Source organism: Euwallacea fornicatus, chromosome 6 (assembly GCF_040115645.1).
Source record: "Euwallacea fornicatus isolate EFF26 chromosome 6, ASM4011564v1, whole genome shotgun sequence".
NCBI classification, from domain to species: domain Eukaryota; kingdom Metazoa; phylum Arthropoda; class Insecta; order Coleoptera; family Curculionidae; genus Euwallacea; species Euwallacea fornicatus.
Genome location: NC_089546.1, coordinates 2,386,656 through 2,413,899, shown reverse-complemented (window position 1 = coordinate 2,413,899; position 27,244 = coordinate 2,386,656). Strand labels below are relative to the sequence as shown.

General features: G+C 34.7%; 1 protein-coding gene and 1 long non-coding RNA gene across 2 annotated transcripts in view; one reads left to right on the top strand and one right to left on the bottom strand.

The window, feature by feature from the left end:
* LOC136339637 (uncharacterized) overlaps window positions 1-19,734 on the top strand; it is a 131,724-nt gene extending 111,990 nt beyond the window's left edge. The window contains exon 4 of the long non-coding RNA XR_010732172.1: window positions 19,267-19,734. This is a non-coding gene — a long non-coding RNA (uncharacterized lncRNA). The remainder of the gene's footprint in view (window positions 1-19,266) is intronic.
* Window positions 1,598-27,244, bottom strand: part of Su(var)3-3 (lysine-specific histone demethylase Su(var)3-3) — a 342,080-nt gene continuing 316,433 nt past the window's right edge. The window contains exon 11 of the mRNA XM_066282997.1: window positions 1,598-1,744. Within this exon, the coding sequence (XP_066139094.1) occupies window positions 1,715-1,744 (30 nt within the window). The 3' untranslated portion in view covers window positions 1,598-1,714. The remainder of the gene's footprint in view (window positions 1,745-27,244) is intronic.

The window sequence follows — 27,244 nt, the reverse complement described above, 5'->3', positions numbered from 1 at the left end:
CTGGAAGTGGACACAAGAGGACAACCAACTAATCCAAACCAGACGCGCCTCGTCGATTCCGATGCTCAGAGCCCTCAGGGACCGGCCCGATCCACCACAGATTAGGCAAAAAGGTTACCGAGGTTTTTAGTGGAAAGGTGTTTCTGTGAATAACGCGCTACCCGATCACCAGAACGTTGGATTAGGTGCCTTATTAAAGATTTTCCTCAGGCAAAAAAAAACTAAATGTGTACACACATTACTAAAAATGACAACCCTGTAAACTAAATGTCGTAACATGCGGCAACTTCAAAAGGTATATTCACAAAGCGTAAAATTTTGAAAATAAAAGAATCCCTCGCCGCTGCTGGTCAAAAAATATTTTTGAGAGTTGCGCAGAAAGCCTGTCACTTCTTGATGAAGATGGAATTCCATTTTATTTATTTTTTTTAATTTGAAACTCTTTCCAGCGCATCTTAGTTTAACAACGTTGTGAAGAGCCCATGTTTCTCTAACAAAAAATGCCATTAACCAATAGAGTTAAATACCTCCTCGGTATTAATTAGTTTACCATTTAGTCAAACATAGCCAAATGGTAACGTACATACGCATTCGGTACGATATTTTGACCTACCAGAACAACGACCTACCAGCCAACGACTAATGGCCAAACTGCGAAACATCCTGTTGCTAGTTATAAGCCTTTCAACTGCTTTCCATTAAACGAATATTTGAGACAAATGTCAAGAGATTATATTTAGAATAAATATCTTTCAAAATATACAGCCGTGCAGACTCGTAAAAGTGTGTTTCGTGGCGACAAACATTTTTATAAATAATTAAAACACTCACGTCTCAAATATGGTAATATACCAGCTAAAAAAGAGATAAAATCGCTCTTCGTCTAGCGCACGGGCTTTAACACCATCTAATAAATTTCAAGCCGATTGAATTATTCTCGTTATTAATCGTGGGGCCTTAAGTCTCAACACATGAACATAAGCCGTTTTCGAAACTGCTAATCCGATTATGACTTCTTCAAATTATGTACGGAGAATAAACACGATTAACTGTAAATTTTTTTATTATTCTTTTGATGGCTTCATCTACAGGACAACCGACATTCCGTCCAAATTGGATTATGGTAATATATTTCACACTAATTGTTTCCTCATTTGCATTTGATATTATACCCAAATCTTTATGCCACTTAACATACCTTCCGACAATCACATCATCAGTGACATTCTCCATGATGGCGGCAGCCTCTCCAGCTACAAGGGCCAGCAACACCGGAGCTTTGTATAAGTTCCAGAACAGAAAGAGTTCTCCACGGCTGGCCGTGGTACTACCCACATGTCCGAACAAATTTGCTTGAGGATTCCAGAAAATACGCTCAAAGCACAGTACTACTTTATTAAGGTTCCCGAATCCCAGTCTCTGGATTGCGGAGGTTTTCCAGTCTGGGAGAGGCGGGCTGAACTGGACTGTGTTCAACTGACCGCTAGTCGGCACTGCGCTGAGTTTAAGTACTCCAAGAGGTAGAGTACATAGGACTACGTCAGCTAAAGAAAAATTCGTAAAATGGTGACTTCAAATGGAGGAGATTTACCATGGTATGTGTTGGTAGTAACGGGATTTCTGGGATTGTAGACTGTGACTTCTACCCCTTGATCATTGTACTCCACTTTCCGCACAGCAGCATTCAGTTTAATATCCAGGCCTTCTGCGAGAGCTACCGGAACGCAGGAGTATCCATTTCGAACTAAAAAAAATTCTGTCAAAATGTTTTATCTAGAATTCCTCTTTTCTGATCCATAATCAACAGTGTTTCTATTTCGGATGATCCGTAGAGAGATTAAGATATAAATAACAACTAATCGCAACATTTTACTTGAAACTAATTAACTCTGATTTATCCCCATTAATATTTATGAAAGAACTGCTCGCAGCAAACTACGGTTATGATTTACAAACACGTATAATAAACGAGGAAAAGCGAAAAAGTCACAAGGTGCCCGGTGTTGATTTTATAGCTTCAACATGCTGCTTTTATTGGGATGTTGGTCCCGAGCTTTGCGAAAATGCAAAAGTTTGCGTGCAGAATTGAATTTCATTATCCTGAAACACTTCCCGCCTATAAATTGAGCAAAGGGAGAAATTATTAATTATTTAATGGTTCTGTTTTATTTAGACCACCGATCATTTTCCAAGAGAATACTGGCCCTATATTGTTGCTTTTGCACTAAATAATACACAAGGTGTCTATAAACATAGCGCCTTAAATTCAATCAAATATTTTAGGGTACAAAAGTTGATAAAAACTTCATATAAACAAATATCGAAAGCCACTTCGTTTTCAATATACAGGGAATGAAAAGTTGGTTTATTTAAAAAGTACCAACATTTTTTGTATTCAATTTTATTGAAGATTTTATGAGAAAACTAGAAAATAAATAAAATTGCATAAAAAAGATACTCTTGCTAAAAGTCGAAATTTCCAACCGTTTTTATAACCGAAAACCATTCGCAAAGTAACTACTATAGTCCTTGAAAAATGTCAAAAATTATTCAAACAAATGGATATCATTTGGAAAACTTAAATTAGATTGATACACATAATTTCAAAATTTTGCATCCTCTTGATTCTCGAATATTTTATTATATCTACAAAAAATGCATGTAGCACATACCATACTAATAAACCTCGGATCTTTTATTTAAGAAAAAATACGTAAAAACATTTTTTGCGATTCAAAAAGGTACTGTTGTTAATAATTTACCAAAAATTTGAAGATAACAAAAAAGTTTCGTGGCAAATTGTTTTGAAACAAAAAAATCTGCTGATTCAAAAATTTTGAAATTTTCGTATTAATTTCTCAATAACTATTGAGTTTATTTTTTTGATTAACTTACACAATTAATTAATTAATTACATGATATGTCGTTGTAGCCTATTAATTATTGCGCTGATAGCAATTATTTACATGTAGTACCAATAACAGAAACACTTACGAATTATAATCTTATTACCTTTTGCCTGATATTAAATTGACGATCCTTTTGGTTAAATCTTGCATTTCATCCATTTTCAATGTTCGTTTTATTATATTAACAAAGCCAATTAGGCCGTAAATAAACTACCATAGAAACTCGATGGGGCATATCGTTTCTAGATGTAAACAACTTATTGTTCAAAACTAGAATTCACGTATTTTGGAAGAATCTTGGATTGGGTGAATAACACACAAGGTTATTCACCCAATCCGTTTATTAAATGTTTACTAAGATCTAAAAATAATATAAATTTGAAAATTTGGAATTAAGTTAACTTTGACGTAGACTATTTTTTTAAAATATTTACAACTTCCCGCCATTTCCAGTCAAACCGGAAATAGGTCTCAACTTGCTTATTTTAAGTGGGACTTCCAGCATATTATTTTATATTTAGATTCTTCGTAATATTTCAAACATATTTTCTATATGATTTCTTTTACCTTATCATTTTTGAGATATTTAACGGTGAGTTTTAAAATTACACATCTCCGCAGTTATTAAAGCCATAATTTTCACATTTTACAGAATGTCATTACAGTGTCTTAAATTTTCACTTTTGCTATTTATTTGCCTTAGTATTGCACAGAGTCTCCAAAATGCAGCTTCAAATATTCACATTGTTGAAGTCGCCAAAGTCTACTTGTTCAAATAGGTCACCTTATAAATTTAAGCAGTATCAAGTAGAGAATGTAATTTTCTAGTAAACTGTATGAGAGATACCTAATACTTAATGCAAACTATTTTCTAAATAACTAAATTTTATGTAAAAGTAATAGTACATATTCATTCTGGTAAATTTTTACTCTTCACATAATTGATCATAGAAAAATATATAAAAGTTATTAAAAAATTTATCAAATTGAACATGTGTACTACTACATTACTACTAGTTTCACATGGTTAACTACAATTATTTCCAAAATGGTTTGGAATAGGTATGGATAACCCTAATACCGTTTGATAAAGAATAACATCCCTTACTTGATACTGCTTAAAGTTATAGAGTGTTCCATTAAAAAAATTACTTTGCAACTTCAAAAATATGAATGTTAGGAGCTTAATTTTTTACACCCTGTATAATACTATGACATATAAATAGTGAAAGTGTAAACTTAAAGCTGTATGTTGATATTTTGCGAAATACGAAGATTATGTCTTTGATAACTGCGAAGATATGCAATTTTAAAATTGATCATTACAGAGACACGTTTTTAATTCAAGGTAAAATATCGTAAAAAAGGTAAAGGCTAAGTATAGGACGTTACATAGAAAATGTGTCTAAAATATTATGTAGAATCTAAAAACAAAATAATATACAAGAAATAAGCAAGTTGACAGTTATTTCCGGTTAAACCGGAAGTAACAGGCAGCAAAATATTAAAAAAATAGTACAAGTCGTAATTAACTTAATTTTAAATTTTCAAATTTGTTTTACATTTAGATCCTAGAAACTTTTAATCAACAGGTTGGGCAAACAACCCTGTATGCTAACGGACAAAATTAGCGCATTATCTATAAATTTTAATAGATATTTTAATATAACTCACATACCTGACAAAAATTTATTTTATTTATTGAAAAAAGAAATGAAGGAATTTACTAACCCCCCCCCCCCCTCTTCTAGTAAATTGTGCAAGTTCAGTTCAGTTTTTTTAGTTTTTCAGATTTTTTTGTAGGCATTTTACAAATTACATAAATTCAAAATAAACTGAATTTCCGGTTTTTAACTGTTTTAACATAGTATATTGCCGCCTTCAGCTCGAACAACTTGGACTAACTCACACGTTTTGGAATGCCATTAAAAAGGTTTGTGATGAATTCTTGGGGCATGTTCTGCCATTCTTGAAGCACCGCGTTTTCCAGCTCAGCCAAGTTGTCAGGAGCAGAATCTCGTCATCGAACACGGCGTTTGAGATAATCCCAAACATGTTCAATCACGTTCAAGTCAGGACTACGCGCTGGCCACACTAAATGTTGAATGCCAACCTCGTTCAGATATTCGCGCACGATCAGAGCTCGGTGCGGTCTGTCATTATCGTCCATAAACAAAAAAAATGTTGCAAATGTGATGTACAAAAAGTACGACATGTTTTTCTAAAGTGTGTCATGGATATACCTTTGAGAGGATGATACTCTTCCTCGGATCACTACAAGGTCTGTACGGACCTCCAAAATATTATTGAACCCCCGTGAAAAGCCACTTGGAGAACCACGCTTGGCTGTATCTGTCACTTGGTCTTCTCCAGATAAAAGTGCGTCAATCGGAAGATTTAAAGCCCATTTTGACTTTATCAGTAAATAAAACTCTTCCATTTATCTAAATCCTAATCGACGTGGTCAGGAGCAAATTCAAGTCTAGCTTGTTTGTGGGCTATAATTAAGACAGGGCCTTTTGCGGGGTATATTGCGTCCAATTCAGATCCAATGAGCCTTATTCTTAGTGTTTTAAAAGAAATTGCAACATTTCAATCATTTTGAAGACGATTTTTTTAAATTTCATTTCAGGTAAAAAACTGATTTCTTAAAGCTAGGAGGAGTATAAAACGATCCTCTACTCAGTTTGTGGATCTTGCTCGGCCTTGACCTGGTCGTCTAGTATGGAAACCTGTTTCCCTAAACCTCTGGAGACATCAACCGACGACGACATAATGGACACCCATCCTTCGGGCAACCCACGTTGGGTATACCTTTATTTCATCAAGATGACAATTTTGATCGTATCATTATTAATACAACTATAAATAACTAAATAATATACTTAAATTTGTTGCTCAAGGCACTTCAACACGTACATACAACATCAAATCCGAAATAGTATCACACTAGTTGGCAGTAATGATGCAACGTTGCAAATGGCGCAAAATAAGCGGTGGTGCGCTAATTGTGTCCATCAGTGTATTTTTATCATGTAACTTTATTGCTAATACCTATGCCTATTATTTTGCCATAAAAATGGATTTCTTGAGCAAAAACAGCAAAAAACTAAGAACACGTCTCACAGGTACGTTTACATGTGTACTGAAAATTACAATGTTGCCAATTTAGGTTTTATGTGGAAAATACAATATAGATACTGAAAATAACCGATACAGTTTGGTAATTAATATAAAATTAAAAAAAAAAGCTTTATTTAAGAAGCCTAAAATTGTTGGCAAATTGACAAATCCTTTTAGTCAACTATCCCCAAGGACAAACATATTGCGAAAATTTTAAACATAAATTTGTAGATGTTGAACGTCACATTTTCTATGATAGAACTTCGAATAGACCCATTTCGCCACGATCTCGAAAGAGCTTTATTTCTATACACTAATAGGAGCTTCTGAAATGCTCTCCAACAAACCAATGCTTCACCTATTCTCGGTACCAAGCATCGTTCTGGTCCTATAACGTGATGCTCACAGGGTGATTGACTCCTCCTTGACCGCTAAAGTAATTTAAAAAGAAAAGCGTCCAACGAGGCAATGTCGTTTATTACCCCCGAAATTTTCGCATACGAAAACCGTGTAGGATATTTAAGCCGGTGATAAGCATCGGGCCCCTCGTGAAATTTGCATTAATTTGGACAATCAATCTCGCAGATCTGTCGGATCTCGAAGTGCAAGAAATGCAATCAATTAGGCCGTTTATTAATGATCCCCGGCAAGTGTCAGCCCGGACGGGCCCGCTTTTCGGTCCGTCAAATTTCGTTTGCTCAGTACCATGGTAGCCGATCAGATAATCGAAGCAATTAATGCGCTCCATTCCGACCTTGGAGGTTATGGCCAGTCACATCGATTCTTTTTGTAGCATACTTCCACCTCTATACCTTTCAACAGAAATTAGTGTATACAAAAGTGTGGAAAAGTGGCAAAGGAATATTAATCTTCCAAATTAATATTTCTTTGGCATTCAAAGTAGAAAAATCCATTTTTGGAAAGGAAAACCTTTCCACGTGTTCAGGATTCCTTGAATTTTTACTACTAATCTCTGATTAACGTCTCTTGATAATCTGTAAATTCTTCCAAAATCATTAATATATCGCAACAACATCTGGAAATATACAGAGATCGCGTAAAGTCCGTGTCTCTCCTACTAATTCTTCAACTAGCAAACATTTTTTGACGCAATAGTGACAGCTATCAGTTGCCTTTGTACAAATTTACTTTAATGGGAAAGTGCGTCGTGTCTCATCTCTTTCGAGGGTCTCAATGAGTGCAACTATTTTATCACGTGTTTAAAGTGGCCCTCCTGCTAAATGTTCACTACAAAGAACTCTATTATAAATAGCTTCTCTGATGTTGTTGGATGTCTGTTCATTTATTTTTTCACATCATTATGTCATTCTTCTGTCCAACTCTTTAACGTTTGCAAGTAGTATAGATTTGTAATTGAAAATATTTAAAAAATAACTCTAGGGGTGTAAGGTCCAGATACCTTGGTGGCCATTCCGTGGTTATTCTACCAACTAGCCATTGCCAAGGAAAGTTGCGAACAAAATAAGTATGTGTCACTGAAATATGACTACACGAATCTGAAATTCTTCTCGACTGTGTGTGTAATTTAATTTGTCTCATTGGAGGTTTAGTTTCAGTTTTCAAAAGATTTTTGCAAAGACCTCCTGTAGATATTTTGCGAAGAAAATTGATCCAATGACATGATTGCCCAAAATCTTTCACCCAACCATCAACTTTTACAGAAAGACTGTCAGTGGGTCAATAAAAATATAAGAAGTTAGTATTGCCTCGGTATCATACACTCTGTCAATTTTTCTGTTAGGGGTGCATTCGTCAGAAAACCTCACACGTTCTAAGAAACCTCGTTTTTTTTAACTGTTTCTGTTAACTACTCACAAAATTTCAGACTCCATTTTGAATCATCTTCCGTGAAAGCATGTGATAATGTAATTTTATATACAATTTTTTTCTTTTCTTTTTAGGACTCTTGGGACATTTTCTCCTTACTCCACAGGATTCAGTAACTACAGATATCGACTTTAAGTTGCATTAATTACCGTATGAGAAATCTTATCTTCTTTTATTCTAAAAGAAATTGTTTTTAGAGCATGGAGGGGGGAGTAGGTATGCTTCTGGAAAAATTAAATTACATTTTCGGACAATCTGTCATTAAATACATAGAAGGTAGATGGTAATTTTTTCCAGCATCTCAAAAAATCAAAATTAACAAGTAAAAAACAAGTTTTTAATGCATTATCCAATTTAATTTCCAGTGTAAATGTGGTTGAATGCAATAGTGTGCATGGGAACTTAGAAATTTGTTTAGTAACCATCGAGTAACGTTTTCACATCATTCGAACGAAATATTATATGATCTCCCATTCTCATTTGCTACACAAGCTATTTACGGAAACGTAACTTATGATTAGTTACTTTAAACTGAATTTCAAGCATGTATCTTAAATGGTAATTAAAATTATTTGACAAAAGAAGTCGATATAAGTTCCAAACTGAGTTCTTGAAGAGAAGAGGAAAGGAGAGGAAGGTGGAATTTTCGGATATTGACTGAAGTCTGTTGGAAATGAGCACAGACGTAAAGCCGGCGGTGGATCATTTCTACTAGGTTATTTGTGTCGCAATTATACCAACAAATATCAGAAATGGTATATTGGAAATGCAATGAAGGTTGTGGAAAGAAAGAACAGAGTGTTTGAAGTATACAGAATAACAAAACGTAGCACCTCTTACTTCTTTTTTTTCAAGGTGCGAAGAGTCGAAACACGCTAAGGTCTCAGCTAGACAGCAAACACTTAATAGGTCTCAGTTTTGTTGCGTCAAATAGATGTTATCTAACAAAATTAAATATTTTGGTTTTTTCGTGATTAACTTTCGAAAGAATAGCGATATTCCTAGGAATATCGCCGTTAATAAACAAAGAAGAACCACTGAGACAGAAATTGCGAACGCTCTCTTTGACAACTTTGAGAATAATTACAGTGAGTATTCCAGCGAACAGCTTGAAGACGTGCTTAAGTCTGAAATTATTCACTTTCCTGCACATACTTTTACGCTTTTTAAAGTTATGACGAAACACGGTCTAGATAACAACGGGAGCAATGGGCGTTCAGCATTTCTTACGAATTGTATACGCTCATTGTCTATTCCATTACGTTCTGTAGCTCTTGAGAAAAGCCATTTGCACCTGGGAATATGCCTGACTTGTGTCAATCTTCAAGTTTAGGTGCTTTATTTTGGATTATGGCAAATTTATTGGAATCAATAATTGAATGCTATGCCAAAGCAACGTTGTAAGCGCCAAAAGTAAGTTTAGTGGAAAATAAAAAAAAAAAAGAAAGATTTTCTTTTGTATTATTTTGCGATATTTAATTCGAAAAACTTCAAAATGTTAAATATTATATTATTAATGAAAGACCATATGGGTCGATGGCCCCTTTCCATTGGAAATAAAGATTTGTTATATATATATTATTAATGGTATCTTTAGCACATATAACTTGCAGTTGTGTGTGATGTAATATAATTTTTTATCTTTTTTCAAATTTTTCAATGCCAAGAGGTTTCATATCCACGTTGTTACAATGTTGTTTCACGAATTAAGGGCGTTTACAACTTTGTTGTCATTTTACAAGAAAAATAGTCTTGATGAGTACAAAAAATATTTTATTGGCGTTTCAATCAATTTGAAGATTTTCATAAAAATCAATAAACTTCAAAGGTATATAATCACACATGTCTATTAAGTTTTTGTGTTTTTCTTTCGTAATTGAAAATGGCCCATTGTACATTACCAGAAGTCTATTAAGATTAACATCAGGAGCACTTTTTAAGGTAATACATCGACCAGGGCTGACTTATGTCGTGACTTGATCGTATTCGAAGAATGTTTACTTCATCACATGTGATTTGTATCCATAATGACTTAGTAATTTTACAAGCGGAATCTCTCCAAACTGCTTTCTCCGCTAGTGAAAAGTCTGCGAAGAAGCTTTGATGCATTAAGATTACTGTAAATGGATCGTAAATTTTTGCTTTTGCTATAAGATCAGCCCATTGAGTGAGTTCATATACGGTAGAAACTTCTTTTCTAAGCTCTCTCAAAGCAAAATCGCGGTATCAGAGCAAAAAACTGTGGCCACTTGTAAAAAATTTCTGCTCAACGTGGGTGAAACACTTTTCTAGAAGCAATAGTCGAAGTACCATGATCATTTTCCAATTACTATTTTTATCTACGCATCTGTCGGACCATACAAGTTTTTTTTCCATTCCAAGCTCAAGTGGTTCAAAATTTTGCGTTATGTATAACAAAAACGCTGATAATATCTCGGTGGAGCCCCTTTTTGCCATTGACTCATACCATAATAACATAGTAGCTCTTTCCTCTCCCATATTATGTATGGCGTAATTGTAAGTTGAAAATTGCCTCTGGTAAAAAATTGACGAATGTGTCAAAGTAGGACAAAATAATACGTGTTGTAAATCTGTGAATACGACTACAAAGCTCAAGTTATTTGTGGCAATGTTGGTATCTTGATTTAAAGCTTTAGACCCTCCGTCGGCTTTCCTATGATGAATGAGACTTTCTCTTTCAATTGACAATCTTTCATCATTATTGTTGGCTCAAGCAAGTTCTATGGACAGTTTATCGCAGTAAGAGTATGTATCCGATCTGGGTAAGCCAGAAGGTAGATTAATTTTTCTTTTAAAAATATCATGATAAGTTCTCAAAGATATTTCAGCTTCAGGATATTTTTCCATAAATTTTTTTGGATTTTTGATGCGTTAAAATCAGTTGAAAGGTAGCTTTTAGACGAATGGTTTTCCTGACGAGGAAAAGGGTTTATATGTTCATAGATTTGGTCACATTTATTTATGCTCGGTATTTTTGGGTGATTATTATGTTTGCCAAGTTTGTCATTCACATCTACATTGAGCTTAATTTTATCGACAAGATTTGCACTTTTTTTGTGAAATGGAAAAAATGTGATAGATGTTTCGGTTAATAATGTCGATTTTCGTAAGAGATTGCGTTACTGATTCATTTGTTAATATAAACTAGCTATATCGATAGAGTCTTGAGAGGTAAACATACTGTGTTTAAAGCCGGTTTGCTATTAATTGCCACTGTGTAATAAAAATAGTTTTCACAGCTTTGGATGTGGCGACTTTCGTGCCTGGAAAACGCATTTTGCTGGAAAGTTTAATAACCTTCTTTCATTTGAAAAAAACGGCTGTCGAAAGTTATCGATGGTCACTTGAAGTATATGGTGAACATGCTTTATGAAAAAAAAGTTGTTAACGATGATTTAACCGTTTCAAAAGTGACGATTTTGACATAAAAGACGAGGAACGACCAAGAACAGCCTAAGAAATTTGAAGACGCTGATTTACAAGAATTATTGTACGAGAATCTCACTGAAACATTGGAACAATTGGTAGAAATCTTGAATGCCGCCCAACCCACCTTTTTCAAACGTCCACATGCATTGGAAAAAGTTCAGAAGGGTGGAAAATGGGTGCCATAAAAGTGTATATTGAAAAGCGAAAAACCATTTGTGAAGTTTTGCTAACCGGGCAGAAACGAAAGGGTTTTTTGCATAGAGTTATTACAGGTGATGAAAAGTGAATTAATTTTTGACAACCCAAAACTCAAAAAATCATGGGTAGATCCAGGCCAACCATCAAAATCACAACCAGCACACAATAACCATGTAAAGAAGGTCTTACTGCGCATTTAGTGGGATACGAAGGGAGTTGTGTTTTACGAATTGCTGAAATCTGGTGAAACGGTTGGTGGCGATCGATACCGAAGAGAATTGATAAAATGAAACCGAGGAAAAGAGACCAGAGCACGCCCAAAGACACGATAGAGTTATTTTTCAACAGGACAATGCTCGGCCTCATGCTGAAATGTCGGCAAAAAAATATTTAAAAAACGTTAAATGGGACGTCCCAGCACCACCCGCCATACTCGCCGGTTTTAGCCCCTTGGGACAATCACTTATTCCGATCAATGCAACACGCACTTTTACAGCAGCACTTCCATTCTCACGAAGGGTTAGAAATTTGGCTTGATAATTGGTTGACCTCAAAAACCAAAGAATGCCTTTGGCACGGAGTCGATTTTTTGACGGAAAGGTGAGAAAAGTCATTACTAACGACGGCTAATATTTTGACTATTAATATAATTGAATTTGTTATAGAAATAAACGTTTAAATTTTGCAAAAAAAATCGACATTATTAACTGAAACACTTATTAGCAAAAAGTAGCTTTACGTATCCGTACTGTATTCACAGTGTACTTTGCTGAACGGTAACGACGACACAAATCTTCTGGAACACTTTTGCTTTTGGACTCTTCAATTTTAATTGAGTGACTCAAAAACTGGGACTGAAAATTATAATTAAGTTTCCTGAAGTTCTTGAATAGAGCTTTATGTTGACCAACCAACATTTCAGAATTGCACGATGCACTATTTTTACATTTACAAACACGTTTCCAAAAAAGTAGTCCCTATCGTAAATTTGTTCATGTACAAAAGAGATAATACATTAATGAAAACTCTTCGTTGTGCGTTATACTTCATAAGAATTTGTCCTTGGTCACCACAATTTTTTTAAATCTTAAGCAAACTTGTGTGAAATACCATGTACCTTGTAAATTTTTATGTGTGAATTTTGTTTAGTATAGATTTTAGATTGATCACCTCTCCCGGAGGTGAAACAACTGACTTCAAGAAATTTCTAGAAGAAGCGTACGATTTGCCAGCATCCTTATTAGCTTCTCTTACATTTTTTATCCATTTATCAATATTTAGTGTCTTTTTCTTGTCTTTGTTTATATGCGTAATCGTAGCAGCCGACAAGCCAACCTCCATTGTCAATCACAAGTAAATACAAACAATCTACCATTCTCGTTCACAATAACATGATATAAACCCGTTCTTCGCATTATTTACAACGGTGTTATATCTACAACGTTGTTGTCTTAAACAATGCGAATCAGACGATTTTCATTTTTTTACAAATTTCTCAAAAAATTACCCAAATTAATCTTATGTAAACATTATTATACCGTTTGATACATAGCTCGTTTTTATATAGAAATCAAACATTTGAATATTTTGGCGCTTACAACGTTGGTTTGGCATAGTGTTCATTTATAAGCCATTATAAGCCTCTGATTCCAAGATAAGCCTTGAAATCGGAGATATGTAGGCAATAAAACATATCCCGGACTCACCGTTAATTCTTTTAGGGTGACTCGGCCAAGACGAATATGAAAGTGTTTCAAGACTACATGGTAAATGGTGTTTTATGTCTCTCGCATCTGCCGAAGATATATGAACAAGGGCATCTTTGCGAAAAGCTGCAGGTTCTTGTATTTCTGAACAGTACGTTTTGGGTCGGAAATTATGTGCTAACATCGGAAATATTATCGTCTGAAATTAACGTCCCGTCTGGGCACACTTTTGTTATTTCTTGAATTAAATAACCACAGAAACCTGTTAATAAAAATTTAACTGTTACTGACAGGTTCGCGAAAATTCAGAATTTTCAGCTGTTAAATCACTCCAGTACTATGTATCTACTACAATATACTGGGTACTACATGCGCAATCCCAAAGATGCGAAAAAAGCTCTATTTTTCGTCCATAAACTGTTATACTAAATTTCAAATACAGATTATCTCAAAAAAATAGGCGAAGCTATAACTCAGTAATTTATGACCGGTTTTGATAAACTAAAAACCGTATAAAATTATGTTTCTCAGAGCTACTAGGTAACATCAAAACTGATTTTTTTTAACTCAACTTCTTCTACTCCAGTTGTCAACTTGAAAATTTTAAATATAATTCCTAATTTTTAAAAATATTTTTTCATAGAAAACATTTTTCTGGAGTTCAGGATGTATGACAAGTTAATGTTAAAACAACTTTTAACTGGAAAAAATGGAAAAAATATGAACAATATATGAGTTATATAGCCATAAGTAACTTAAATTTAGACATTATAAGTTATGTAACCATCTGTACCGTTGTGGGGCCAACTGTGTTATTCTGTGGTCATCTGCATTGCATTCCTTCTCATCCTATTGTATCATCTTGTGCAAAGATGCCTGGCGCCATGGACAAGTGGCCCCCATATAATACTCAGTGAGAAGGGACAAGATAAAGCCGCCCTTTATCGGAACCACATTATTCTTCCTTATACTTTTCTGTGGACAGTTACGTCGCAAGTGTGATTATTGTAAATTAGTTCTTTAGTGTAATAAAAATGGTTATTAGTGTTGTTATTGGCGACAATTATCAAGTGTCAATTTCGATAAATACCTTGTTAAATGTAAAAAGAAAATCATTTTTGTAATATTCAAGTGAATGTATTTGTAATAAAAAAATATATTAAAAATGTTTTTTCGATTTAAAATTGTCTCAGCATTCACTTGCCATAAATCAAAATGCAGAAGCAGAAAAATATTTTCAATCAAAAAATTAAAATAAAATGGAATTCTCTTTGAACTTCTGAAATTGACACCTAAAGCAGAAGAATTTGACTTAAAAGAATCAACTTTGACGTTATTTAGTAGTCTAAAAATGCCATTTTATTTGGTTTTTAGTTCATCAAAATCCAGTTATAAGTAAATGAGTTATAGCTTTGTCAGTTTTTTAAGATACCTTGTGTAAAATCAAAGTAATCTCCCAATTTCACATTTTTAAAAATATAAAATTCGAATCACAAATTCTGAGCATATTATAATTTTTTTCTTCAATATCGAGAAACTTGAGGAAATTCAGATTCTGCAATTTATAAATACTGAAAAAGTTCCAGAAAATCCGTATATTTTCAGCATTATGACGAATCAAGAAAAAAAATCATCAAATAATACCATCAGACTAGAGACTTATACATATAATTTGAATGTCAACGTAAGCCAGTCTGAAGTTGAATTTCATATGTCCATACTAATCCAGTTACAAAACACAGTGGTACCATATCGAGTCTTGTTGGGGCACTGCCAATTAGGGTCATGATTTATGATTGAGTCGTACCACCAGTATAATGGAATTACATTATCATTTTAAAATCGAAAATATTTCCGTTCTTCTTTGTTTTAGACCATTTCTTTCTGTATTCATTAAGCGATGCCATTATCGTTGGGGCTCCGCAATCAATATTAATTATTGTTAATTGAACCATTGACGGTTTTTATGTGTGTGACGGTACCCAGGTAATAAATTCGTTTCGTAACGTGCAAACCGCAAATAACTCGCTTCGTGAATGCGAAAAGGGCACCACAGATGCGGGTTGGTGCACACGAAAATTAAGCGTTAGGTTCGGTTACGCACTCACGCATGGTACCTAACAATTTACGATTGGGATGGACGTGAACACAATCTAACGGAAACGTATACTTATATAAATAATTCTCGAATTGAGCTGTTTTAAATTTCAATAAGGCAACGAACGCTTGTCGAGAAACAACAAAGGTGTCTCATAATTTCAAGGATTTAGCTAAATCGGGACTTTTATGGCCCAAATATGCAAACACTTGCCAGACTAACGGCCCCATTACAGCAAATACGGCCCTGTCCGAAGCAATTTTCGGACGAAAAGTCCGGCAATGTAAACTCATTAAAATCGAACAGACGTACCGCCCCAATATTTTGTCCGAAATGGTGCCTCTGGGTCCTGATTGGTCCTTCTTAGTGACGTGTGTGCGTGCTGATAATGATTCGCGATATGGCCGAAGACATAATTCGTATTAAGTCGTCATTGCATAACAAAAATATTCACGCAAAGGATAGACGAAATTACTTGACCAGAAAGATAACGAAGGAGATAGGCACCTGAACTGTCACTTGATGGCTAGATACTCACTGACATGGAATTTGACCGCAAGGATTATTTAAATAATATTTTCACATGGAATATCTTTCAAATATTTTCGGCTGTTGATGGCTGAAGATCGGTTTGTAACGATACGCTTTGCCAAACAGAGCGTTGAAAATCTTCTTAGGAATTAACTTCATTGTTTCGTCACGCGATTAGAGTCGAGGAAGGGTTAAATAATTCACTCATATTAACAATAAAGTTATTCATATCCATAATTAATTTGCTCACAATCAAATTGGGGAAAATCATTGGTTTTTCTCTTAACGTTTGGTCTTCAAAACTTTATAATGTTCTCTTCGTCACCGATGATGTCTACGTAATGATCATGTTAGAGATTCATATATGCTCATAGAATTATCAATTTTTCCTTTTATAGGTATTTTGCAGAATATTCCTACTGAAATATTTGGTCATCTTATCCATATTGCCGAAAGCTTAAACTCTATTATCTATTTCTGCTTTCATTCGTTTTTACTGGGTATGGAAATTGTGATGAGTTCTACGTCCTAAACACGTATGGAAATCTCATTGTCAGACTTACAATGCATTAATAAGTCTCTGGAAATTTATTTTCAAAAATCGATTGAACTTCAAATCAAACCCGTAAAGCGCTTGAAGCCGCTAATATGCCAGCTGCAAAATGGGTGATTTCTCCTGACCAAAATTGCAATGAAAAGTCCAAAAAAATTGACAATTTTTACCAGTTTGAAAGTTGATTTACTAAAATAAACGTCCATCAAAAGAATTAGATACAGTTTGTGCCAATTTTTTTTGGTATTTTTTTGTCAAAACTAGTTATCGCCAAATAAATTCTGAAAACGTGTTACTTTGTGTGGGTTACTGACACTATCACTTGCGCACAACTCTGATGACTCTGATAAGAAAAAAGTGAGTGAAAGTAGTGGCGTCTAGTGCAATTACGTTCTTTAAAATGGCGAAGAAATTACAACAAAGGTCTCTATCAACCACATTTACTGCGAAAGTTCGGCAATTTATGGCAATTGATCCAGAAGGATCGTTTTTCAGTCATCGAGGGCAATTTTGAGACCGCCGGTATTATGAAGTGTCAAACAAAAAAATTTGGTACGTATTCAAGGGATTTTGCATGATTTATATATTTATAATTTATGGAAATTAAACAAATCCTACTTGTTTTAAAGTGCTGGCGCGGGGCGAAGATCATTTGTAGGAACAAAAATTGTTTATAATTTCTATTACTGCCTATACCTGCGTAACTCTTCCTGAAATTAAATTTTTATTCAAAAAAAATCTCAGTTATAATTGGTGCTTTGATATTAAAAAAGGTACCATGCGCGAAGTGCCCATAATTTGTAACCAACCGTTATGTCATTTATACGTGTTTTTAACTTAATTGTGATTGATTTCAGAAAATTTATATTTTTAATTTGTAAATGAAAAACCTTCTTTGGTTTGTAATCTGAAATTCCTTAAAGAAACCTGTGGTCAATATAATGTACCTTGCTTGCTTATTTTTTTCGCATGTACCGTGAAAGTGAGGTGTCCTTTATACATACAGTCTTAAAAATTCTCAATATGAGAATATGACAGAAAACGATAGAAGGTGACGTAATAAGGAAAAAGATGCTAATTTTTGTGCTCTATCAGTTCAGATTTTTTTAATTACAAATATGTACCTACAGGATTTGTCGAAACATGAGTAAAAAACTGTAATGTTCGAAAATCACAAATAATCACTGAAAGATTTGAGCCAATCCTACGAAATTTGACAATTTCCTATTACTAACACCCCCCAATTAAATGTCGTTCTCAGATTTTCGAGCCTTTTAGATTTCGAACAACTGTCACCGCAGAACACTTTATTTGCGGTTCCCGGTATACCAATTTCACTTATTTGCCACTTCAACAATTTTCAATATTTTTCGCATTTATGTTCCATATTTCGTTTCAACATGTTCCGACCAACGACCAAAAGTTCTCTGAAACGAGTTTTGTAATCAGAACGCTTGATCCATCAGAGAATCAATTAACCCCACCTGAACTTTTGAAAATTGCGCTAAAAATGCGACAAAAAGCTGCAAAAGCAAAGGTTTATTTATGACTATTGTTTCGGTCTAATCGCTATAACTAAAAAACTGGAACACTCCTTTCTTGAACATAAACCAACAAACAACTTTTAAGTTGTACGGCCTTGATTTATTGAAGAATCATACTTAGGCAGGAATTCTCAATTTGAATCAATTAGGTTTAAATGAAGAGATGTGATGAGTTATGGACGAATGATTTGCGGATTGTGCTACAAACGCAATGAGTGAACAAGTGAAATATCTCTATTTAAATAGAGCTTTAAAACTGGTTGAAAAGAAAAGTAACACTTCAGGAGAAAGATTATTCCGGGAGTCGCAAATCGCATCGTAAAACCACACCGTTAATTGACGAGCTGGCGATGTAATTACGTCGACGTTATCTCCCAAGGGAATTTATTCGAGTCCACGAGGGGAATATGGTTCTTTACTTCCGTGGGCTTAGCGATTTATACATAGAGCGTCAAAAGTTCCGCGTAAATTCATCAATAATTAAAAGAAATATTTTTCATGACAATGCTGGAACGCATTTTTTGCACGCATGTTTTCATTTATGCCTTTTCTGACGTAAGAGACATGTATACGGAGTTATCCATTTGACAAATGAACTTTATTTGTCTACTTATCTCGTTACGAAACTACGTATATTATCACGTTTTTGAGTTCTTTGAGACATCCTCAACATACTCATGTCGAAATTCAATAGCTATTAAAGTAATTTCGCAACATAGGAATTAGATTGGCCTGCTAGATCACCTGACCTCACTCCTATGGACTTTTTTAAGGGGTTATCTGAGACATAGAGTGTATTTAAATAAGTCCAATAATAATAAAATACTTAAAGAATAAAATTACTCAAGAAGCTCTACAAATACCCCTTGAAATAATAAGAAAATTTGTCGAGAAATGTGAATTGCGGCTTTTCCACTACCAGCGGTCAACGCGGCATAGTTCGAACGTCCAATACATTAGATATAGCACTTTATATTGTTATTTTTAAGTATTAATGGTTCTATAGATATTTCTATTTTTTGTTTTTTTTTCGAAAACTATTGATTGAAGTATGTTGCATGAAATATGTTCAGATTTTCTCAAACAACTCAAAAACGCTATAATATACATGGGGTTCCATAATAAAAGAATAAAAAAATACATTTATCTACTACATGGGTAATCCGTGTTTCCGACGTCAAAAAAGGCACAATTAAAACATTACTTAACATGCTCAGCATTTTTTGAAAAATATTTCCTTCAATTTTCAACTAACTTATGGGAGACTTTTGATCCACTATGTATAATAAAAACCTTATTTATTTAGTTTCAGTTAGCTACAGCTCCCGATAATGTGGTATAACGACAAATCGATCAGATCTAATCTCCCGGCGGGATCAGCTTCAAAAACCGAAAGGGCCTGAGACGAATATCGATGCCGGCCACGTCTGAAGAATGACCGACGTGCTCGGGAAGTGATATGATCAAACATTTTATCGTTGAACTCCTATGATCTACCCGAATTACGACATAAACTTAATTTTTTCTTCCTGGTAAATTACCATACATTTTGTCTCCCATGAAGAATTTTATGGAAATATATCTATAACAGACATTTAACAAAGTGCAAATAACGTGTTTTATATGGTCGGTTAATTACGTGAAATGCCAGAAAGCAGTGCAATAAAATAGCTATAAAAACAGTAGTTGGTCCGACGATTTTGTGTCAGAATGGGACGATATCCGCTGTGATATATGCCGTTTAGGATTTTTAGCGCCATTCCCTGATAAATGATTAAACACTAAAACATTATAAGCTGTGTTTAGTTGACCTTTGAGTTGAATTGAGGAAGTGGGTGCATCGGCAACGATTCATCTAATAAAAGGTATCCGAGCTGAAAACTATCGTGGCGATAGATCTGGGGAGATAACTGGCATTACCAAGAGACCTTCCCGATATACACCCATAAGAGAGCCGTCAAATGTCGATGGAATTTTGGTGATAAGATTCCAAAACTACGCTTCTAACCAAGAATTATGACCGTCCATTACTTCCACCAAATGCCCAGTTATTTCGCCAATGACATATTAAACCGATCGTGGTATTGTTTGGCCTGGAGATTCTTTCGGCTTACGTAAATCCGACAAGAACCGATAAATTATTTTGCTCAATGTGGAATTATGTTAAGGAGACGTTCCCAAGATTAAGATTTTCAGAAGGCGGTTGTGGCCGAGCGCAATCCATTACAAAGCCACACAAGGCGCATCTTCACGCGATCTTATCACTACGCGCAGTAAGTAGCCGCCACGTTGTCACTTGATACCGAGCGTAGATCACAAATGACAAACACTGGAATGGTGGACATAATGCCACAATAAGAAGTCTTGAAACGGCATTGTTGCATTCGTTTTCTTTCTCGTCCCCGGAGCGAAAAACGTAAGATCACGAATTCAAGAAAGTGCCCTTTGGTCAAATTTCGAAGCTCCCACATACAGGATGTCCATTTAACAGCCTCCTATGAGCTCATTTGAGATTTCATAAAATTATGTCAAAACAATTATGGGATGTTATTGAGGGCGAGTTTTAAAATTAATGACCACCCTACAGGGAGTCCCAGAAAAACGGGGAGTCATAAAGTGTAACGTTTTTAAATGCGACCACCTGAATTTTTTCACATGGCAGAATTCTCACTTGAGCCTGTATTAGTCCCTTGATGTTTTTTACCCTGGGATGCAGTGAATAACTCTTTAACCGAAAATTTAGACGTTTACAGTGTCTCATAAAAAAAAAATTAATAACGCAGTTAGCTTAGGTTAGATATTGACAATTTCAGGATAGATTCTCACGTAAGATCATCTTAGCAGGCACAAATACTTTATTCGTCAAAAATACGTACAGGGTGTTCAAAACAAAAACTTTAGTGTTCAACTCTTCAACTTCGATTCATGATCAATTCTCGATTTTTTTCAAATAGGATGGTGTGTTTGTTGTGACATGGGACAAATGAAAATTGAGTATGTTCCATTTTGTTGTAAATTAATTGTCATATTTATCTGAAATGTTAATGAAACTGTTAATTATTTCTGAAACATTTCCATTCGTGGCTAAGTGTCTGCATAAATTTAGCATGTGTTGTTATGGTTTCGATGTTGTTTGTTGAAGTTTGAACAGCTAACTGACCTCCTGACTAATACTTAGCTTTCTACTACTAATAAGGTAATCTCCAGTTGATTTTATTCTCCTAAAATCCTCTTCTCTCGTTCTTTCTTTTTTAGATAAATTTTGAAGCAACACAAAATCATAAATGAGTCCATTTACAGTTGCTGTTTCTTCAAAATCTCTCTATTTTAGAACTGCCCATCAGAATGATGTATATTCAACAAGAACTTGTCAGTACGATTCATGTGATTGATTTACGTGATGAATATTGATTCTCGGCATCTCTCGAGTACGTCCAAAAATTTTCTAACAGGGGCACATTGATGTAATGAGCTTAGAGAGTTTCAAGGAGCATTTTGAACAGACAAGTGCTAATTATGAAAAGGGAAGTCGAAAGAATAGGGTCTTAGGAGAAGAAAATCAACTGGACATCACTTTATCGGTAGTAGAAAAACCAAGCATTAGTCAGATCAATTAGTCAATGAGCTAAACAAACCTAAAACACACAACATCGAAACCATAGCAATGCGCACTAAATACTGAGACCCTTAGCCACGAATGCAGGTCTGTCAAAAATAATTAACAATTCTATTAACATTTAAGATAAATGTGACATTATTTTATACCAAAATAAAAAAAACTGAAATCGAAGTTAAAAAAGTGAAGTTTAAAGTTGTTATCGTGAACACTCTGAATGTATTTTGAGCTAAATACGTATTCATGTTTGCTAAAGTGATCTTTCATGAGAATCTACCCTGAAACTATCAAAATCGAATTTAAGCTAAGTGCAATATTAATTTTTTTCTGATGCATTAAATTTTTTTTTAAACATCGTGGCTTCGTACCCTTACATCGCAGGGTACAAAAATCTGGGAAGACATTTTAACACGTGAAAATAAAATGCTAGTAGTCGCAAGTAAAAAATATTGACCCCCTGCTGTTTTGTAACACTCTGTAAGATTTTCACTCAGTTTAAAATACAAGTGCAACAGCGTCATAAAGATCCTCATAAATGATTATTGTGCAATCACAAAGAAACTCATAGGAACCTAAGGGGTTTCTAACCTTTTCAGCATTGGAAATGACAAGTCGTATATGAATTTTTGTCCTGTTGGACGGGAAGCGACTCAAATCGCAGGGTAAGATAGGAGGAGGTTAATAGGAGGTTTAGGACGGGAAACAATCGACATTTAATAGTGGGGTGTCATAGTAATGACTGGTTACGCCTATCTCATTCACCTATTGGCTTATTTTTAAAGGTGGGAATGTACTGTATATCGTACGATACGCTTATTTTAAATTTTTATAAGAGAAATTATTAAAAAGCTTAAAATAAAACCAAGATGTTTTGGAACCAGTAAATCAAATTATGGACAATCTACTGCGGCTCATTGAACGCCATTTTCCATCCACTTTTCTCGTTAAAAGAGAAACATTGAAAAAAGTGCGTGGTTTGCACAAGAAATAAAAGACGTAAAGCACCGATTTTCTTGTGCAATAAATGTGATGTTGCATTATGTGCTGACGTATACTTTAAACATTATCGTAAAGTGTTGAAATTTTAATCTATAATATAAGTTAATAAGGTAACATTTTTAATATGAAATGAATGAATTTTGTTACTCAATTACCAGAAATAGACGTTTTAATGTTATGTGATATGTAGATGTATGATGACGAGAAACGATCGGAGTCAACCTTCTATCGGCGCCCGTCCGGAGGGTATGACTCGCTCTTCGCGCTGCCGCGTTGGAAACGTTAAAAGGTCATTCTGTATATAAAAAATTTTACTCACATTTAGTTTTCTCACAAGAACTGAGACGAACTTTATAATTTTAAGACAAAAAAATGAGGACCGAAAGTTAAGAAAAATCGTCTTCCTTTAAAAAAGGTTCTACGTGACAAAAGCATTTTTCTCGTTTCTCGGTAAGCTGGCAACCCAGACTCGGCCATTCCACAAGATAAAGCAACAAAAGTCCATAAATAGACGGCTTCTTTTCTATTTACTCTTTTATTATCCTCTTTATGGGTTTTATGCATGTTTCAGATATTTTAATATGCATGTAATTGCGCGCTTACAACGTGCTACCGGTGCACATATTTTAGGTCCTTTAGAAAAAAGATGCCGCCATATTTGCATTGCGACATTTATGTATTCAGTCGCAATAGATGTGATCAAGGTTATAAATGAGTTCGATATTGACTTATATAGTTTGTATTTTTATGCTGGTTCAGACTATCTGCATGTTTTCGTAAACTTCGGCTGTCGGGAATTAAAGGATGCGTGAGAATAACGAGAATTCACCGAAGTGAGAAAATTCGCAGGATTCCCGAAAACGGAAGACAAATTGGCCGTCAACTATTAAAAGGCTTTAAAATTCCAAAATGCCACCGGAGCCACAAATTCTCCTTTTTCACAGACTAATTAAAATCATTTAGGCACCCGAAAACAGGACCTTTTGAATTAATATACATACCAAGCGATTATCAAGCTATGTCCGGCGAATCTCATTAGGATAATTAGAGAAATTAGTAGTGCAGCTACAAGGTTGAAAAGTATTATTTTAGCTTATCTCACTATCAAGCCCCAGCACTGAAGCAGAAGCGGAGGCAGTTACAAGTTGGAGATCTACAAATTGTTGCTATTCGAGACAATCATGTTGAAATATCGTGTTTCGATAGGTTACACAGTTTGAGTAATGCGGGTGTTAAAGCGACCATCAACCTCATATCAGAATGGTACGTGTGGAAATTTATACAGGGTCATTTTTTTTAAACTGACCATCCAAAACATCTCAAAAACTATTCCGGCATAAAAAATGTGCAAAAATAAGCAAACCTTAATTATTTGAGAGCCATTCTCTCACCCATAAATAAACGCGTTGCTACTCACCTTCTTATGGCCAGGTGTTTCTATTAGAAAAAAAAATTAAAGGGAATATCCTTCTTGTGATAAATCAGTGGATAGCTAAAATTTTCCCGAAAACCACTTTATATGCATTTGGAATGTGTGTTTTTTAAATTAACTTTTAAAGCTGCTAAATCTTATTAAATTATTTAATTTGATTTTGGTAAACCGAATTAAAAAATTTAGACATTAAGTTCAAGTGATGGAGTTTTGTTAATTATGCAAACAAATATTTAAACCGAGCTCCGTTCTATGCCAAATAGTTATAAAAACGAGACTCAAATTGTTCCCGCACGCTTTGAAATGTTTCTGGTGCAATTCCTGGACGTTCGTGAAATATTCGTTCCCATACATCATCAATATCCACAGGTTGTGTCTTATGGACGACAGATTTAATGCGATCCTAACGAGAGAAATCCAAACATGTTAAATCTGGAAAACGTGAAGGCCACCTCATTGCCCCACGTCTATCAATCAAATAATCGGTAAATGTATCGTGCAGCCTTTTAACACATTTAAAGCATAATGGGGAGAGTTCCCATCATGTCAAAAAAACGGGGTGTTGGACGTAAATGATCTGTTTAATTACGTCCAACATCCGTTTTTTTTCGATTGCAGGCTGATCCTCTATTTGTTGAGTTATCAATGAGCCTATAACATTTTCCAGAATATTCAAATAAACTTCGCTACTGAGTGTTTCATTTATGAAAATGGACCCTATAACACTGTTTTCGACGATTCGCACCCATATCTTCAATTTTTTAAGAATCTGCTTATTCGTATGAGGAATTTCATCGCTCCAGTATTGTACATTGTGCTTATTATCACAACATTTCAGCTTCACATATCTGTCCCAAAGAAGTGGTAAAATTTAAGGAATATCGACCTAATATTTCAAGTTTTGCCATTTCATCTACAACTCTATTAGCTTTTCTTTTTTTGCTGACCCAATAACTTCAAATTTTTAGACAAATAATATAATGTAACTATGATTAACGTATCTGTTTGGATGTCTATGATTGAATGATTGAAAACTCTAGCTGTAGCGCATGCTCAATTAGCTCTATTTCCATTTATGAAAATAATATGAACTCTTTCGGTAAATGAATACATAATTTTTACGAAGAACTGCCAATAAACTCAAGTAAATCGATTTAACTGAAGATTAATGGCGTTTTACCATTGAACAAAAATGCGATACAGACAAGACACAAATTTTTCAAGTCATGTTTATTTATTTTTACCATTTGGCTTCGACCTAGATCCAATCTAAATTTAAAAATAAACAAAATTCAGTTGTACAAGTTTGTACAGTTCCTTCACTTAATGATGAGACATAGCAGCTTTAAAAAGGGTTATTGAAAGGGAATGCACATTCAAAAAGCAGAAATGTGTAAAGAATTTTTTTCAGGAACATTTTCGCCATCCCCTGTTGTGCCATAGGAGGAATGTTCCTATTTAATTTTTTTAAGTTGGGGTATGGGTGGGGAGTAGGTGAGTAGTAACACATTCATTTATGGGTCAAAGGTGACCCCCAAAAAATAAAAATTTAAGTGCTTTTGTAAATTTTTTATACTGTAAAGGTTTTTGAGATTTTTTGGGCAGATAGTTTTTAGAAAACCACTATGTGTGAAGACCGACTATAAGAATTATTTTTTAAGTTTGCATACAGTACGGATGTGCCAAAACACCTTTCCGCATCTAAGCTCCGGCTGGTTTTCCATTATTTTTCCGAGCAGATTTTGAACATACAGATATCGAAATGTCATTTTTCAAAGGTTACACATATTGCTTGACCATCGCTGAAAGTGTTCCATGTCAACTGAAAATGTCAATTTGGAGTCCGACTGTAAGTCGTCACCGAGCAAGTCCACCAGTTTAAAGCATTTTTCACTTGCACGATTTGAGATTTACAATATGTTTCAGAACTAAGAGATGAAACTTCTAAAGATTGTTCAGTACAAGAATAGAAAACATCTGAATATAAGAACCTGTGTCGGCCAATCTCTCTAAGCCGCTAAGGGCTTTTGATGCATTAAGACAGTTACATACACATGTGCAAAAATGTATTTTACTGAGTTATTTTATTTATTTTCAAGCTGGAATTTTTTGACAACGTCCTATTTAACGTGGGTCAGTAAATGTGGCCGCAACATGATGCCTGCACACTTTTCGATTCAAGCCCGTCAGTATTTGGATCATCAGTTCGGACAATACTGGATCGACAAAGATGGTCTAGTTCCGTGACCTCCTAAATCACCCGATCTAACACTTTTGGATTCCTTTCTGTGGGGACATGTAAAGTCTCTGTTTTGTGAAACATTAGTGGAAACAGAGAAAGACCTGATTACACGATTCACTGTCGCATTTGAAGTCGTTCAAAACGACTATTAAAGTTTCAGCCAATTCCGCAGAAACCATGTCTACGTCATTTAAGTGGGTGCGATGGGGTTCAAGGACGACATTTTAAATAACTACTGTAGTGTTATTTAACACCAATAAATTAAAATGGAACGTATTAAAATTCGAAAAAAAAACATTTTTGCACGTTAAAGCATCATATTACGACCTTATGTATTAAAATATCATAGAGCTCTAACGCTTTAGGGAGACATTTGCAGACACAGGTTCTTATACTCAAATGTCTTCTATTGTTGCACTGATTGCTCTGAATAATACCTTTAAGTTTGACCTCATAGTTCCACACTGTCTATCACCGCCTCTGATCCAGCTGCAAATGGTATGGTGGAACGATTAAACTAAATGCGAACACTAGCTCTCATGGCACCAAGTGGATCCAAAATTTATCCCGATGCTTCTTCATACTCGTACAGTCCGTAAAGAAGACTCGAATGCTACAGTAGCATTGCTGGTTTACCGCCAACAATTAAAGCCGTTCAGAGAATTTGTATTTTCCAATTGGCCAATATCTTCGATGATGTAGCATCGGTTTTCCTGAAATAATTGAATCGGAGCTTTCCATATCTTCATTCAGTCGACCATGGACGCTATTATGGCAGTTTTCCTTATATGTTCAAGGTCTTAATAAAATTCAGCCATGTCTTGGCTAATCACGACACGATATTCCGAAAAGAATCTCGGCAGTACCTCTATTTAGACTATTTACCATCATCGAAACCGGCGAAAGATCGTATCTGTTTGGAATAGAAGATAAGAAGTTACCAGATGTTCTGGTTGAGGATTTAAATTACTTCTTTAATTAAATTAATTCACAGT